The sequence below is a fragment of the Syngnathoides biaculeatus genome, chromosome 5 (assembly GCF_019802595.1).
Source record: "Syngnathoides biaculeatus isolate LvHL_M chromosome 5, ASM1980259v1, whole genome shotgun sequence".
Lineage (NCBI taxonomy): Eukaryota > Metazoa > Chordata > Actinopteri > Syngnathiformes > Syngnathidae > Syngnathoides > Syngnathoides biaculeatus.
Genome location: NC_084644.1, coordinates 20,340,601 through 20,353,275, shown reverse-complemented (window position 1 = coordinate 20,353,275; position 12,675 = coordinate 20,340,601). Strand labels below are relative to the sequence as shown.

The following is a 12,675-nucleotide window of genomic DNA, read 5'->3' as shown; positions in this document are numbered from 1 at the left end:
GACGGTGGCACTGAAGAAACAACAGGAAGCAGAACTGGAGGTAGCATAAATTAAGTTGTTGAGGTTCTCGCTCGGAGTGAGCAGGTTGGATAGGATTAGAAATGAGCTGATTAGAGGGACAGTCAATGTTGGATGTTTTGGAGACAAGGTTCGAGAGAGCAGACTTCAATGGTTTGTTCATGTTCAGAGGTGAGAAAGTGAGTATATTGATAGAAGAGTGCTGAGGATGGAGCTGCCAGGCAAAAGATCGAGAGGAAGACCAAAGAGAAGGTTGATGGATGTTGTGAGGGAAGACATGAGGCCAGTTGGGGTTAGAGAGGAAGATGCATGAGATAGGCTAAAATGGAAAAAGATGACATGATGTGCTGACCCCTAACTGGACAAGCCAAAAGGAAAAGAAGATTCTATTTCTGTAAACAACAGAATACCCATTTAGCTCACAGTACACAAACAGCATCTGCTAACAGTTCTGACAGGCTATACGTTTCACTGTACTGCAGCTTCTTCTGCGAAACTGAATCACGCAGCATGTAAGCTAACAAATGTATTGAACAAAACTCTTCGAAACAATATTTTAAATAAGTGAGTTCTATCCTAATTCCGGTGTTCAAGAACATACAGAAATCAAATATGACAAGTTAAACATCGAAAATAATACAGCCGGATTCAACATAAAATCACTCAAACACTCCTGCCGAGCTGTCATTCTTATTGTGAAGGAACAGGAATGTGCACACTGCCCTCCTGTTCATTACTTCTTTTTAACCTGGGCTTTATCATGTTCAATTAAAGTGTCAAAACTTAGAAATGCTATACAAGTTCAACAGCAATGGATCTCAAACGCAGCAACTCCCGTGTATCTTACCTGTAAACAGTACAGAATACCCATTTAGCGCACAGCACACAAATAGCATCCGCTGACAATCCTCACACGCTATACATTTCACTGTACTGCAGCTTCTGCGAATGAGATGGGCAACGTCGACCGGCAGCTGACGAATTGCTGTTACTGTGAGAACAGACACACTGAAACGAACCAAATATGTTAAACATGTCCAGTCACACAACTGTTGAATTTGAGGGGTAAAGTATTTAAAAAAAATGTTGTGTTGTGTATTGGGTGGGCCAATTGGGTGCACCGTTGGTATGGTGATGGGCGGATAACATGAGACAACTTAGCTAATAAAGCCTTGAGTGGTTGCAATCAAGTGGTTTATTGATAAGAAGTGCACGGCTGAGCCTGTCGCGGCGACGCGCGCGCTCACACCTCGGCTTGCCGCGTCCACTTGTTGCGTTCACTGCACTTGTTGCTATTTCAAGAGACCACAACAACATGGCAAACGTCCGCTTGGCGAGGAGGGAATCCGGCGACACGGAGATGCACAAGTCCTTCGTTTACACAAAAAAGAGGGGCTGTGAGGTGACCCGCAACCCTCACCTCAACAAAGTAAGTGTGCCGAGGTCGGAAACGGTTTCGAACCACTTTCGTTGAATTGCAAGCCTGTGTGCGCGTGCTGATGCGTTCAACAACTGTAGGGAGATTTGGAATTTACCACAAAGATAAAATTGACAACTAAACAGCAATAACACAGGAATTTGAAATCACTACAAACCGTTTCCAATAGATCACATTTTATTTCACGCACCGACACGGTTCAAAGCCTCTTTGAACTTTGTTGTTGGGAGTTGAAAGGAGCTCAGCATTTAGCTAGATTTATACGAGTGTTCTTTTAGTACTGCAAGATGTCAAACCAGTCTTCACTAAAGACGCAACAACTCTCACCGTTACGAGAGCTATTCTCGAATAGTTTTATTATAATATAATTTTGAGCACAGCTCTTTAGATAACAGTCTACCTGACTCTGAGGGAGCAAGTGAACTCGGCATTAGAGAGAGGGTTACTGTCAGCTTTAGGCACTATATTTAGATACACAGTGTCAACGTCACGTAACGTTTACTTAACTGTGTTGACGCTTGACCTTTTAAATGACAGGAACACACAAACATTTATACATTCTACTGGGGACTAAGATGAAGTCACCATAACGCCTGTACTGCAGTATTTGTAAATATTTTGGGTGAAACATGTTATATTGATTGTGTTTTGTGAAAGCAAAATGTGGAACTAGCCTGGAATGCTGCTGAGTCATGCTGACCAATGTTTAGTCAACTGTTGACAGCTTTAATAATAATCGCTGGTGAGGCACATGTTCTCAGTGTCATGAAAATACATCTCACTAAACCTTTACTGTTTGCAGCAAACATTCAATAATAGCGTCCTTGGCAAGTGTTCTGGGGAATTCTCTGGGTTTGTGTAGAGTGTTGAGGGGCTCTGATGTCATTGGTCTTGCTTGGAGTGACGAGATCTCTGTCTGTGGTGCTGATTGAGCATGAAAAAAAAGGTTTTGTTTTTTTCTGTGGAATTGTGAATGTTGTCTGGTGTTTATTCTTGAAGACACTGAGGTCCAAACTGTCCCCCCATTGGCACCCTCCATACAATTTTCAGCAGTCTTCTCCATATCCCATCCATCCATCCATCCATCCATCCATCCATCCATCCATCCATCCATCCATCCATCCATCCATCCATCATCCATCCATCCATACTCTGAGCCGCTTATCCACACGAGAGCCATGGGAGTGCTGAAGCCTATCCCAGCTGTCAACGGGCAGGAGGCAGGGTACACCCTGAACTGGTTGCCAGCCAATTGCAGGGCACATGGATACAAACAGCCTCACTCACAATCACACCTAGGGGCAATTTAGAGTGTTCAATTAATGTTGCGTGTTTTTGGAATGTGGGAGGAAACTGGAGTCCCCAGAGAAAATCCACACAGGCACGAAGAGAACATACAATCTCCACACAGGCGGGGCCGGGATGGAACTATGAGGCCAACACTGTACAGCTGTGCCACCGTGCCGCCTATAATACAGTATGTAAACTATAATTCTTTGATATCTTTTAGTGTGTTTAATGAACCCAAAGATTTTGAAATTGGCCCCCTGGCATCCTTCCTTTCTTCTGATTGAGGCCCTCAAAGGAAAAGGCTTGGACACAACGGTTATTGGAAGTACGCACAGGCAAGTTAGTGTGATTTTTCCATACATGTGGTACTCTAACAGGAAGGACAGACTTGAACAGACAAACCACTGGTGATAAAAACATGGCATTCATGGTAGATAGGAGCAATGGTCACTCAGTTGTACAGTCCGTTAAAGGAGTTGCCAGTATTGAAGTGACACATTAAATAGTGGAGCTCAAAGAAGCCAGAGTGTGAGTGGTGCTGATCTGTTTATCTGCACAGAGCCCCGTTTGTTTGTAGCTAATGACTCCATTCCCGAGACCACCAAATATTGCAAATGAAGCCTTTTTTTTGTGTATGTTTCAGAACTACAGTGAGTTCAGTTTTGTGAGGTTAGCGGCGTGCTCAGATGCTCTGGCTAATAACAACACATTAGGACTGCAATTGTTCTCCAGTTGTGCCTACGGGGGCATAGTTAGCAGGAAGCTTGATGGATATCATTAAGATGCTCATCAAGTTGAAGTCATCTTGTAGGATTTTTGCTGAATGCAATAAATGTTTTGAGAAACTAGCTGTCACTGATGATTTGTGAGCAAACACAACTAAACACATTGCAAAATTTCCATCAGTTGGGCAAAAATCAAGTGCTAGTCAACATGGACAAATAGATGGTGGTCAATTGTTAGCCCAGTTGCTATTCTTGTATATCTATGATAACTATATTGCATCACAAAGGACAACAATCTCTAGGCGACCTCTCACCAACTCATTTACAATCCTATTGTCCAAAGCAACTATCCATCCATCCATCCATCCATCCATCCATCCATCCATCCATCCATCCATCCATCCATCCATCCATCCATTTTCTTAGCCGCTTATCCTCACGAGGGTCGCGGGAGTGCTGGAGCCTATCCTAGCTGTCAACGAGCATTAAACAGTTTACACCCTGAACTGCTTTTCAGCCAATTGCAGGACACAAGGAGACAGAAACCAGTTGCACTCACAATCACACTTTAAATTTAGAGTCTCCAATTAATGCATGTGGGAGGAAATTGGAGTACCCAGAGAAAACCCACGCATGCACAGGGACAACAGCAAACTCCACACAGGCCGGGCCACAATTGAACTCTGTGAGCCCAAAGCTTTACAGCTGTGCCACTGTGCCGCCCTTTTCCACATTTATGTGTTTATTTTTATGTAAACTGAAAACATGCAATAAAACAGGTGGATGAAAACACATTAAGCATTCAGATGCCGTTAATGTATATAAATCCAGATTTGCCCGAGTGATTTAATTTGGAACAGTTTTCCCATTAAGCCAGAAGTATGAGTGTTAGGAGTACAGGTCCAACTGGATACTCCTCTGTTCTGGTCCTGTAAACGGTTTGTTTATATCTCAAATTACACTCCAGGGCCATGAATGGACCCACTGTTCAAGAATGCTCTTAAACAGATCTCGATATCTAATTCATGTAGAAGGCTGGTTGTTTTTACCACTTTGGTTGTTACATGCTGTTTTGTCTCTTTTACTAGTAGCCCTTTATGACCTTGGCCCTTGCTCTAGAATTAAGGCTTCTTTGTCAAAATAAAAATGAGCTCCTCCTTCACTGTCTCATTGTTCCTTGTAAGTGAATGTTACATCCAGATTTTATGCTTTCAGTCCCATTTACTGAGATCACATTTTTGATTGTTGACTGGCATTAATCATATTTTTGTCCGTATTTGTACTTGATAGCGTATTGATAGTTCTTGATGATAATGTATTATACCCATATTTGCTTTCCTCGGAGGTGGCTCTATCAACTCAAAACCTCGGCAATGACAACTGCTCAAGGGTTTGAGTATCGGGTTAAAAAAAAAAAAAGTATCCTTGCTTCAGTGCTGTAGCTGAACATGGCCCAAGGAAATTAGAGCAGAAGGTCGGAAATGACTACTAAAGCATGTTAGTGACCAGGCACAGGCGGGCCTCTGTGGCTACGGCAGTGGCATATTGTTGCCTTCCATCTGATTTCTGCGAGCCTTGGGGATAAGGTGTGTTTACCTCACCCAGGTCATGTCCACTTCACCTCTAACAGGAGCCAGTCACAGCACAACCTGCTAATTGATGCTGAGGGAAGCAGCGCTGAAAGCAGCCTATCCGCACTTTGACAGGCCATGATTTCCTTTTAATCTCTGCACACACACTATACTTGCACATTGGGTAATGTATGTGCCCACAGCTTCACATTGCTCTTTGGTTAACTTTGCCTCCTCCCACTCTAGACGGGGAACTGGATATAATAGAAGTGTTTTGTGTGTGCTTTCCCTGCAATAAAGAGATGAAGTCGGTTGCAAGGTATTGAAAGGTTTCTCTGTGGTGAGAAGGAGAGCGCTGGCCATGCTCCACAGACGTCCTCTGTCTCTCTGCTTGATCACACATTAATGAGGCATCTGTGTGAATCCCAGTCCTCACTACATATCTGATGCTGGTTCCCCTTGCTGCTGCTTTGAAAGACAACAACAACAACCTCTATAAAAACACTTAAAGCACCCAATCCGGGATGCTGTTTCACCTCAAACGCTGAACTGAGTGTTGGGTGTCACCGACTCACAGATGTCCATTTACTGAGTATGTACCATACTGTAAAGACTGTAACCAGTGCATCCAGTAGTTGAGGGTGCAGAGAACTGGGACAGCTACTTGTTGGTCTGTTTAACAATCAAGATCTGTGCTAAAAAAAAAAAATATATATATATATATATATATATATATATATATATCAAAAAGAGGAAATGTATTCATTCTTTCCCCAGCAAATGTAAAATTTACATTGCAGCCAAACATTAACTTTGGTTCTGATCTGACCCTGCATACATATAAAAAAAAAAATCCATTAATATTTGACAAGAGAATGTATAAATTCTGACAATACCGTATACATGGGCCCATAAGAAAACATAGGGATTTAAATGACTTTTAAGAGAAACATTCATGCAAAGAAATCAAGTCAATGTCTAAAAAACATGGAAGAATTGTTGCCAAAAGCAGATTTAGATATAATGTTTTGTGAAAGACAAATACAGAAAAAAATGTTTATGCACTTCCCAGACCATGTTGTGACTTGAGCTGATCTTGTTGGATGAAAGACTTGAATTAGGAGTCTCTTGGCCAGTGCTGGAGACCAGTGTATCTGGTTCACCACTGAAGATGTGGCGGTATGCAAAATACCAAAAGTCCTGATAACCCACAAGAGCAAATGAAAAGCATTAGACTCTCTTGTTTGTTACTTTGGTTCAGATCCAACATTCGTCAATTATTGTCCTCAGACCATTCACCAGAACTGAATTTTGCTTAACACGCGACCAGCATGCATATAGTAAATCTATGAACAAACAAGATGAAGTAAATTTGCCGACTGGCCAAATTTGCATTGTAAACGTGACTTTGACTGAAACGTAGTTTGGATCAAGACATGTTCGGCAATTGCAGTCTCCATTCCATTAATTTCACATATGTGGTGAAACACTTTAATAAAATAGCTGATGTTTAAAAAGAAAAATGTTTTCGTTTGTGTTCCAAGTTAAATATCAGCAAATTTCAGTCACGATACGTTATCTGTTTAAGTCAGTTGGACTGAAAAGCACTGGAGTAATGGATGCAATCTTCTCAGAGTAATTTGTAAAGACATTGTATTGTGGAAGTGATTTTTATTTTTTTAAGGTCACCCTATTGATGGACCCTCGACCTCTTTCAGGCCTGCGAGGGTGAATGGGACAAAACAATGCCACCACTCTGAACAAAACTGTTGAGGTACTTTTTACTTCCAATCCAGAGGGAGCCAGTTATATTTTCTTTGCTGAACACCATGACTTGAGATTTTGGGTGCAGCTGAAGATCCCCCATTGAATGAAGCCAGCAGGATCACAAAATCGGTAAATTGTGTAGATGAGACTGTCAGGCCACAAAAGTGAACATCCTCCATGATTGCCCTATCCCTAGAAATTATGTCGACAGAGATAGTGAAAACGATTGATGATAAAGGCAACTTTGGTGGAGGCCTACCTTTCTCATGAATTACTTCCACTGGTGATAATGCTGTTGACTGTTGACACAGAGCAGTGGGACCTGTCAACCCCCCACCTCACTCAATGGACGTCAGGGCTTTGTGTATGTGTTTTCATATGGCATATGGCTTGTCCCAGGTTTAGCCAGGTGTTTTAAGTAGTCAACATTGGTTGTTCGTGGTCAGACATTCATTTGATGGAGTAGGGGTGTGTCGACCAGAAAGAAGGCACATCCTCGTTTCACCCCAATTACCCACACTCAAATCTTGGCTAAATCAGAGTATCAGGTACCACATGACATGAAATTAATACATGTTGACATATACGTAGAGTAAAGTAGATATAATAGTGGGGACAGGCTGGACAACAGATATCACTAAGATGATCTGACTATCAATTCAACAGTTCACACAAGCAAATACTGGATCCAAATAGTACTAGTTCCCTTAGGTGATATTGTTGTCTTGTTTGTAAGTCAGTCATCATTCATGTGAGGACAACAGAGAAGGCATTAGCCTTGTTCAAACAGACACAACGAGACACTCTAAGCCTCATAAACGTCCTCTGAAGTGCTTCACAAGTGTTCCACCTTTTTTTCCTCAGTGCATTTTTTGTCTAGAATATTGGAGTGATGGTGGTCATGAACTCTTAAGAGACACAGATGTAATGATTTCAGACAGTATTTAGTTTCACCATCGAACAACGTATGTTTTGTATACATTGTTTTCCCAAGATCATAAAAGATTGTGGGGTTGATTCCATGTTGATTGAGATGTTTTGTTGCATCTCATTAATGTAGATTGAGATAAGAATGAATTAACGTAGTTGAATTACTTCAATAGAGGTGTTCAGTAGTCATGTTTTGGGGGAATCATCACATACAGTATGTTATTCCTCTCACTACCTGGAGTTGTGACTACTGAAGCAAACAGTATATTAAATAAATTGTGACAAAAACAATGAAAATGTAGTGAGATGGCTACGAGATTGAGGTTGATTGACCCAACTCTAGAGTCCAGGAAACATTTTCACTAGATTTTAAATGCATGCTTTAGTTGCAAATTAATTTAATAATTTCTTGGGAATGTTATAACTACTTCTAGGGCAGTGATTCTGAACTTGGATTCAATTGAACCGCACGGGTTTGGTAAGTCAATCTCAGGTGTTTGGAGGAGGACAAGGCACACATAGTGTTGTGCAAAATCGATACCACATATTCACACTGCGCTTTACAAAGACGCAGTGCATTTCCATCAAAGTTTTAAACTGTTCAACTCAGCCATGGCGGCAGGGTGACAGATGACACATCAAATAAGAGAGATTGGTGGAGTGATTTCAGCAATTAGCAAACATTGCGAAACATTGTTTTTGGATGATTAAAAAAATGCAGGGGATTAAAAGTGCCTTCTGAAAAAGTTGTGGGGACATGTTTCACCTGCCCTCACCAAAGCTTTTCTGTATCCTAAATATGACGAATGTTAGAAAATGGATGGCCACTACTAAACTTGACAATTTCATCGACAAATCTGTTGGATGAGTTCTCACCTGAAGAGGGGGCTCTGAGTGCTTAAGCACTACTAGTCTTTATTAAGGTCTTTAGTCAATGTTTAGACTCAAAGGTAGAGAGAGTTGATGTTTCTTGTGAGACTTGGGACACTTTCCCAGGAACACTCAGACTCCTAAGGGACCTGGACGAGGGAGGATGAAAAGCCATCTTAAAAGGATCAGCTGCATTTGAGGAGTGCTACATGGCCCTTACCTCCACCCTCCCAAGGCTGCCCTCCCTAAGTCAACAGCAGCTCACCTTTCAAGGCTATTTGACCAACAAACTTTTCTGTATATTCACAAGTAGACACTTTCTGATTTCAGCAGATCAGCTATTGCATGGTTGCTGAGGATGAGGATTTGAAGACAATTTTAGGTAAAATACAGCTTTGTATTGCCAGTGTGCCCAAGATAGCATGACTCATGACAGTAAGAGGATAATTGCAGGATACTTCGGTGCTTGCTTTTTTTTTAATCACAGATACAGTCTTAGTATTGGTTGATATGAAAGGAAGTGCTGCTTTTTATTGATTTTATGTCGGAACCCCTTCATAACACATTTGCACCAGATTTATGGGTTGTGTTTTTACGAACGTAACAACTACCATTTATCATAGGTTATACAATGGGGTTCTATATTTCTTTAATTGGTTGGGGCTTAGAATAATAATAAATGTCAAACACATTGGAAAATAGCTTCAGTAATAATAATGCAAAGCAAATTTGTAAATATACTGTAGGGCATTTCATACAAAAGGTAACTTAATGTGATTTCAATAACCAGAAGCATTTTAAAAATAAAAAGTAGCTCAACGACATAGAAAAAAAGGAACAAATTAAATTTAAAACAATATATAGTGCAAGAAAGCATTTAGAAGTGGAAATGTCCAAAAAGCACATGACCAAAAATGTGAATTTTTAACCTTGACACTGACATTTACGGCAGACTACTATTTTGATGGGAACTGCAGCATAGTCACTAAAAGTTGCTTGAGACTGTGTTCTGTGTTATCAGATCTGAGTCAACAGATCTTAGAGCCTTATGATACTTACTTACTGTATGCCATTAGCATGTCTTTAATGAATTCAGGACCTAAACCATTCAGTGATTTATAGACCAGTATCAGAACTTCAAAGTCTACTCTAAAGCTGACTTTGAGCCAGTGTAAAGACTTTGGAATAGGAATCATATGTTCTGAACTCAACTCATCTGGTTAGAAACCGAGCTGCGGCCTTCTGAATAAGATTAAGGTGTTTACGCTCTTTTGGGGGAGTCCAATCAGAAGACCATGAAAAGAGTCAAGCCCAATTGAGATAAAAGCATGAAGCAGCTTCCTTTCGCCTGGTTGGCACATGTGGCAGATTAGGTGATTGGATGGCGACTGCATAATGACATATAAAGTAAAGATAACTAAGAGATGGTGTGATAAAGTTAGAATTATTCTGACTCATTTTATTTTACATTATTTTTCTGAAGAAGCAGTGTTGTATTTATTTTTTCACATGATATTTTTATTTAATGCATAGCGGTACCATGGCATCTACTGTATGTTCATACTTGTATATCCACTAGACTCTGTTTTCTTCATCTCATAATTGAAGAGTTCAAGCGCAAAAGCCGACAGGTGCCATTCAGACATTCGCTCTTCATATATGTTAATTTTGGAAAGCCGACAACTCCAAAGCAAATATAATCCAGAAAAATAGCTTTAGCGCAAAAACCGACAACTGTTGATACCATTTTACTGCAGACAGCGGCAACTCCATTTCAGCCAATTCCACGCCAGCTGGAGTGATAGTGTCATGGCAACATGGCTGCGCCCATGGTTGCTCTGTTCGAGTGACACAATCACGCAAAATTAACCCTGTTTTGTGTTATACTGACAAAAAAATGATGCAAACTTTTGATGAATTAGAGTCTAATTCATGGACAAAAAGATAGCTGTATCACCTGGAGGCCGCAAACAAAAGGCTGATAAAGCTAACACGGCACAGGAAAAGGCATAGAAAGCCCATCATGACGGTTCTGAAAAAAGGCCGAGTGTAGTTTGTACAGACAATCCACCTAATCAGTGTCTCGCAGGATCTTTGACCCCTGAAGACCCAAGATATGCGCACAATCAGCTGTATCAAACTACAGATAAAGTAAAGCAAGATGCTAGTCTCCTGTCTTATATGATTCTTCAAGATAGAAGCAGTACTCACATGTTATTCATTTGTGTTCATAATGCATAAAACTTGACATTTCAGTGCAATTTGAAGTTACTGTATATAAAAAGTTTGGAGTTGTCTGTTTTTGTTAAAAAATCATTTTGGACTTGTCTGGTTTTGCGGTAAAACACAGTCAAAAACCTCATTTTTTATTTCAATAAAAGTTTTATTTTATTCAAATTAACATGTGATTTACTATCTATACATTAATTCAGAATACCTTAGTTAAGAAAAAGTTGGTCTGGCCAGGAAACCACCCATTTTTTTTTTAATTTCACTCAGTTCCATGATAATTGACTTGTCTGCTTTTCCATTTAAACTCTTCATTTGTTCTTCAGATCTTATCTATGTAGTACTCCTTAGTGCCATATAGTGTCCTAGTGTTCAGACCGAGACACCACATACAGTAACTGAAATGTGACAAGACGGTTAGAAAAACATGCAATTGGATGTTAAAATGGTCAGTCATGACAATTAGTTTCCTCTGTTATACAGTACCTGATTTAATTGAGTGCCATTTTTTTCAATCATGTTTGATTAAAATAAAACATTTTAGCAAAATTGGAAGATGAAATGCTATTATAAAGTGTTGGGACTTGGTATTAATAAGTGCTCAAATGTAAGTACTTGTACTTGTGCTTGGTCTGAAGAAGTGGTATTGGTGAATCCTTACTAACTACTGTCCCTTTGGTTGCAAATATGTCGACATAGACGCAAAACATGCCGGAAAAAAAGAGCTATAAGAATGAACAAAATAGGAAGACATTAATATACAGTTACTGTTGTAATAAAACTCATAGTTATACGTATACCGAAGTTTATAATAGGGTCAGGTCCCAAGTGAAGGGTCTATTTATGTCATGGTTCAAATGATGTCACCTTCTACTCAGGCGAGGGTCAAAAGATGTGGCTGGGGAGCATTACCCTTTACAAGTTGTAATTATTTAGTACAGTATTTCTCAATGTCACAAACGTAATTATTCAGCGGAATCTACTTTTATTACATGGTTTTATTAGGTTATAATCACAATGCAGTGGAACTTCAATTTAACGGATCCGATTTAACAGACTTCAGCTTCAACGGACAGAAAATAGTGTCCAGCTGGAACTTGGATAATCACGCTTTTCATGCATCAGTGAGGTAAATTTGGATACATTTTTCAAATTTTCAAACATTTGAAAGCTTTTTTTAGATTTGTTGAAAATAATTTGATATTGCACTGTGTTGTTTTTACTGTTTGGCTGACAACCACTTCAGGGTGTACCCCGTCTCCTGACCGATGATAGCTGGATAGGTTCCAGCACTCCCGCGACCCTTGCGAGGATAAGCAGCTCAGAAAATGAATGGATAAATGTTTTTAGGCCACAAAAAGTGCTTCAGTTCAATGGATTTGATGGATGACTCCTGGCCCCCATCAGCCCATTAAGTCAGGTTTCTAATGTATATGTCTTGTTTTTTTAGCCTTTGTTTTAAATATTTTAACATCATCATTTTTACATCGCAAAGTCAAAGCATAACAAGGTAATGTTTTCACAATAGTTGGGATGGATATTTATAAGCATTTACTTAAAAAAAAAAAAGAACTACAAATGCATTTTTGACTGCATTGTGTTTCATGGATATTTTGAGGGCAAAATCGTCTGTCTATATGTGGCGTGTGACTGGCTGGCGACCAGTTCAGCGTGTACTCCAAACTTTGCCCAAAGTCTGCTGGGATAGGCTCCAGTGCCCCTCGACCCTAACTAGGATAAGTGGTTTTGAGAAAGAATGAATGGATCAATAGCGAGCCAAGGAAAATATGGGTGAGGATATTTTTGGGGGGACTACAAGGGTCAAGGGTATTTGTGT

General features: G+C 40.1%; 2 protein-coding genes across 2 annotated transcripts in view; one reads left to right on the top strand and one right to left on the bottom strand.

Moving 5' to 3' along the window:
* The window catches only part of prss35 (serine protease 35), a 47,201-nt gene extending 46,173 nt beyond the window's left edge, over positions 1–1,028 (bottom strand). The window contains exon 1 of the mRNA XM_061818676.1: positions 866–1,028. Within this exon, the coding sequence (XP_061674660.1) occupies positions 866–889 (24 nt within the window). The 5' untranslated portion in view covers positions 890–1,028. The remainder of the gene's footprint in view (positions 1–865) is intronic.
* A 156-nt stretch (positions 1,029–1,184) lies between these two features.
* Positions 1,185–12,675, top strand: part of me1 (malic enzyme 1, NADP(+)-dependent, cytosolic) — a 93,635-nt gene continuing 82,144 nt past the window's right edge. Inside the window, exon 1 of the mRNA XM_061818675.1 lies at positions 1,185–1,447. Within this exon, the coding sequence (XP_061674659.1) occupies positions 1,334–1,447 (114 nt within the window). The 5' untranslated portion in view covers positions 1,185–1,333. The remainder of the gene's footprint in view (positions 1,448–12,675) is intronic.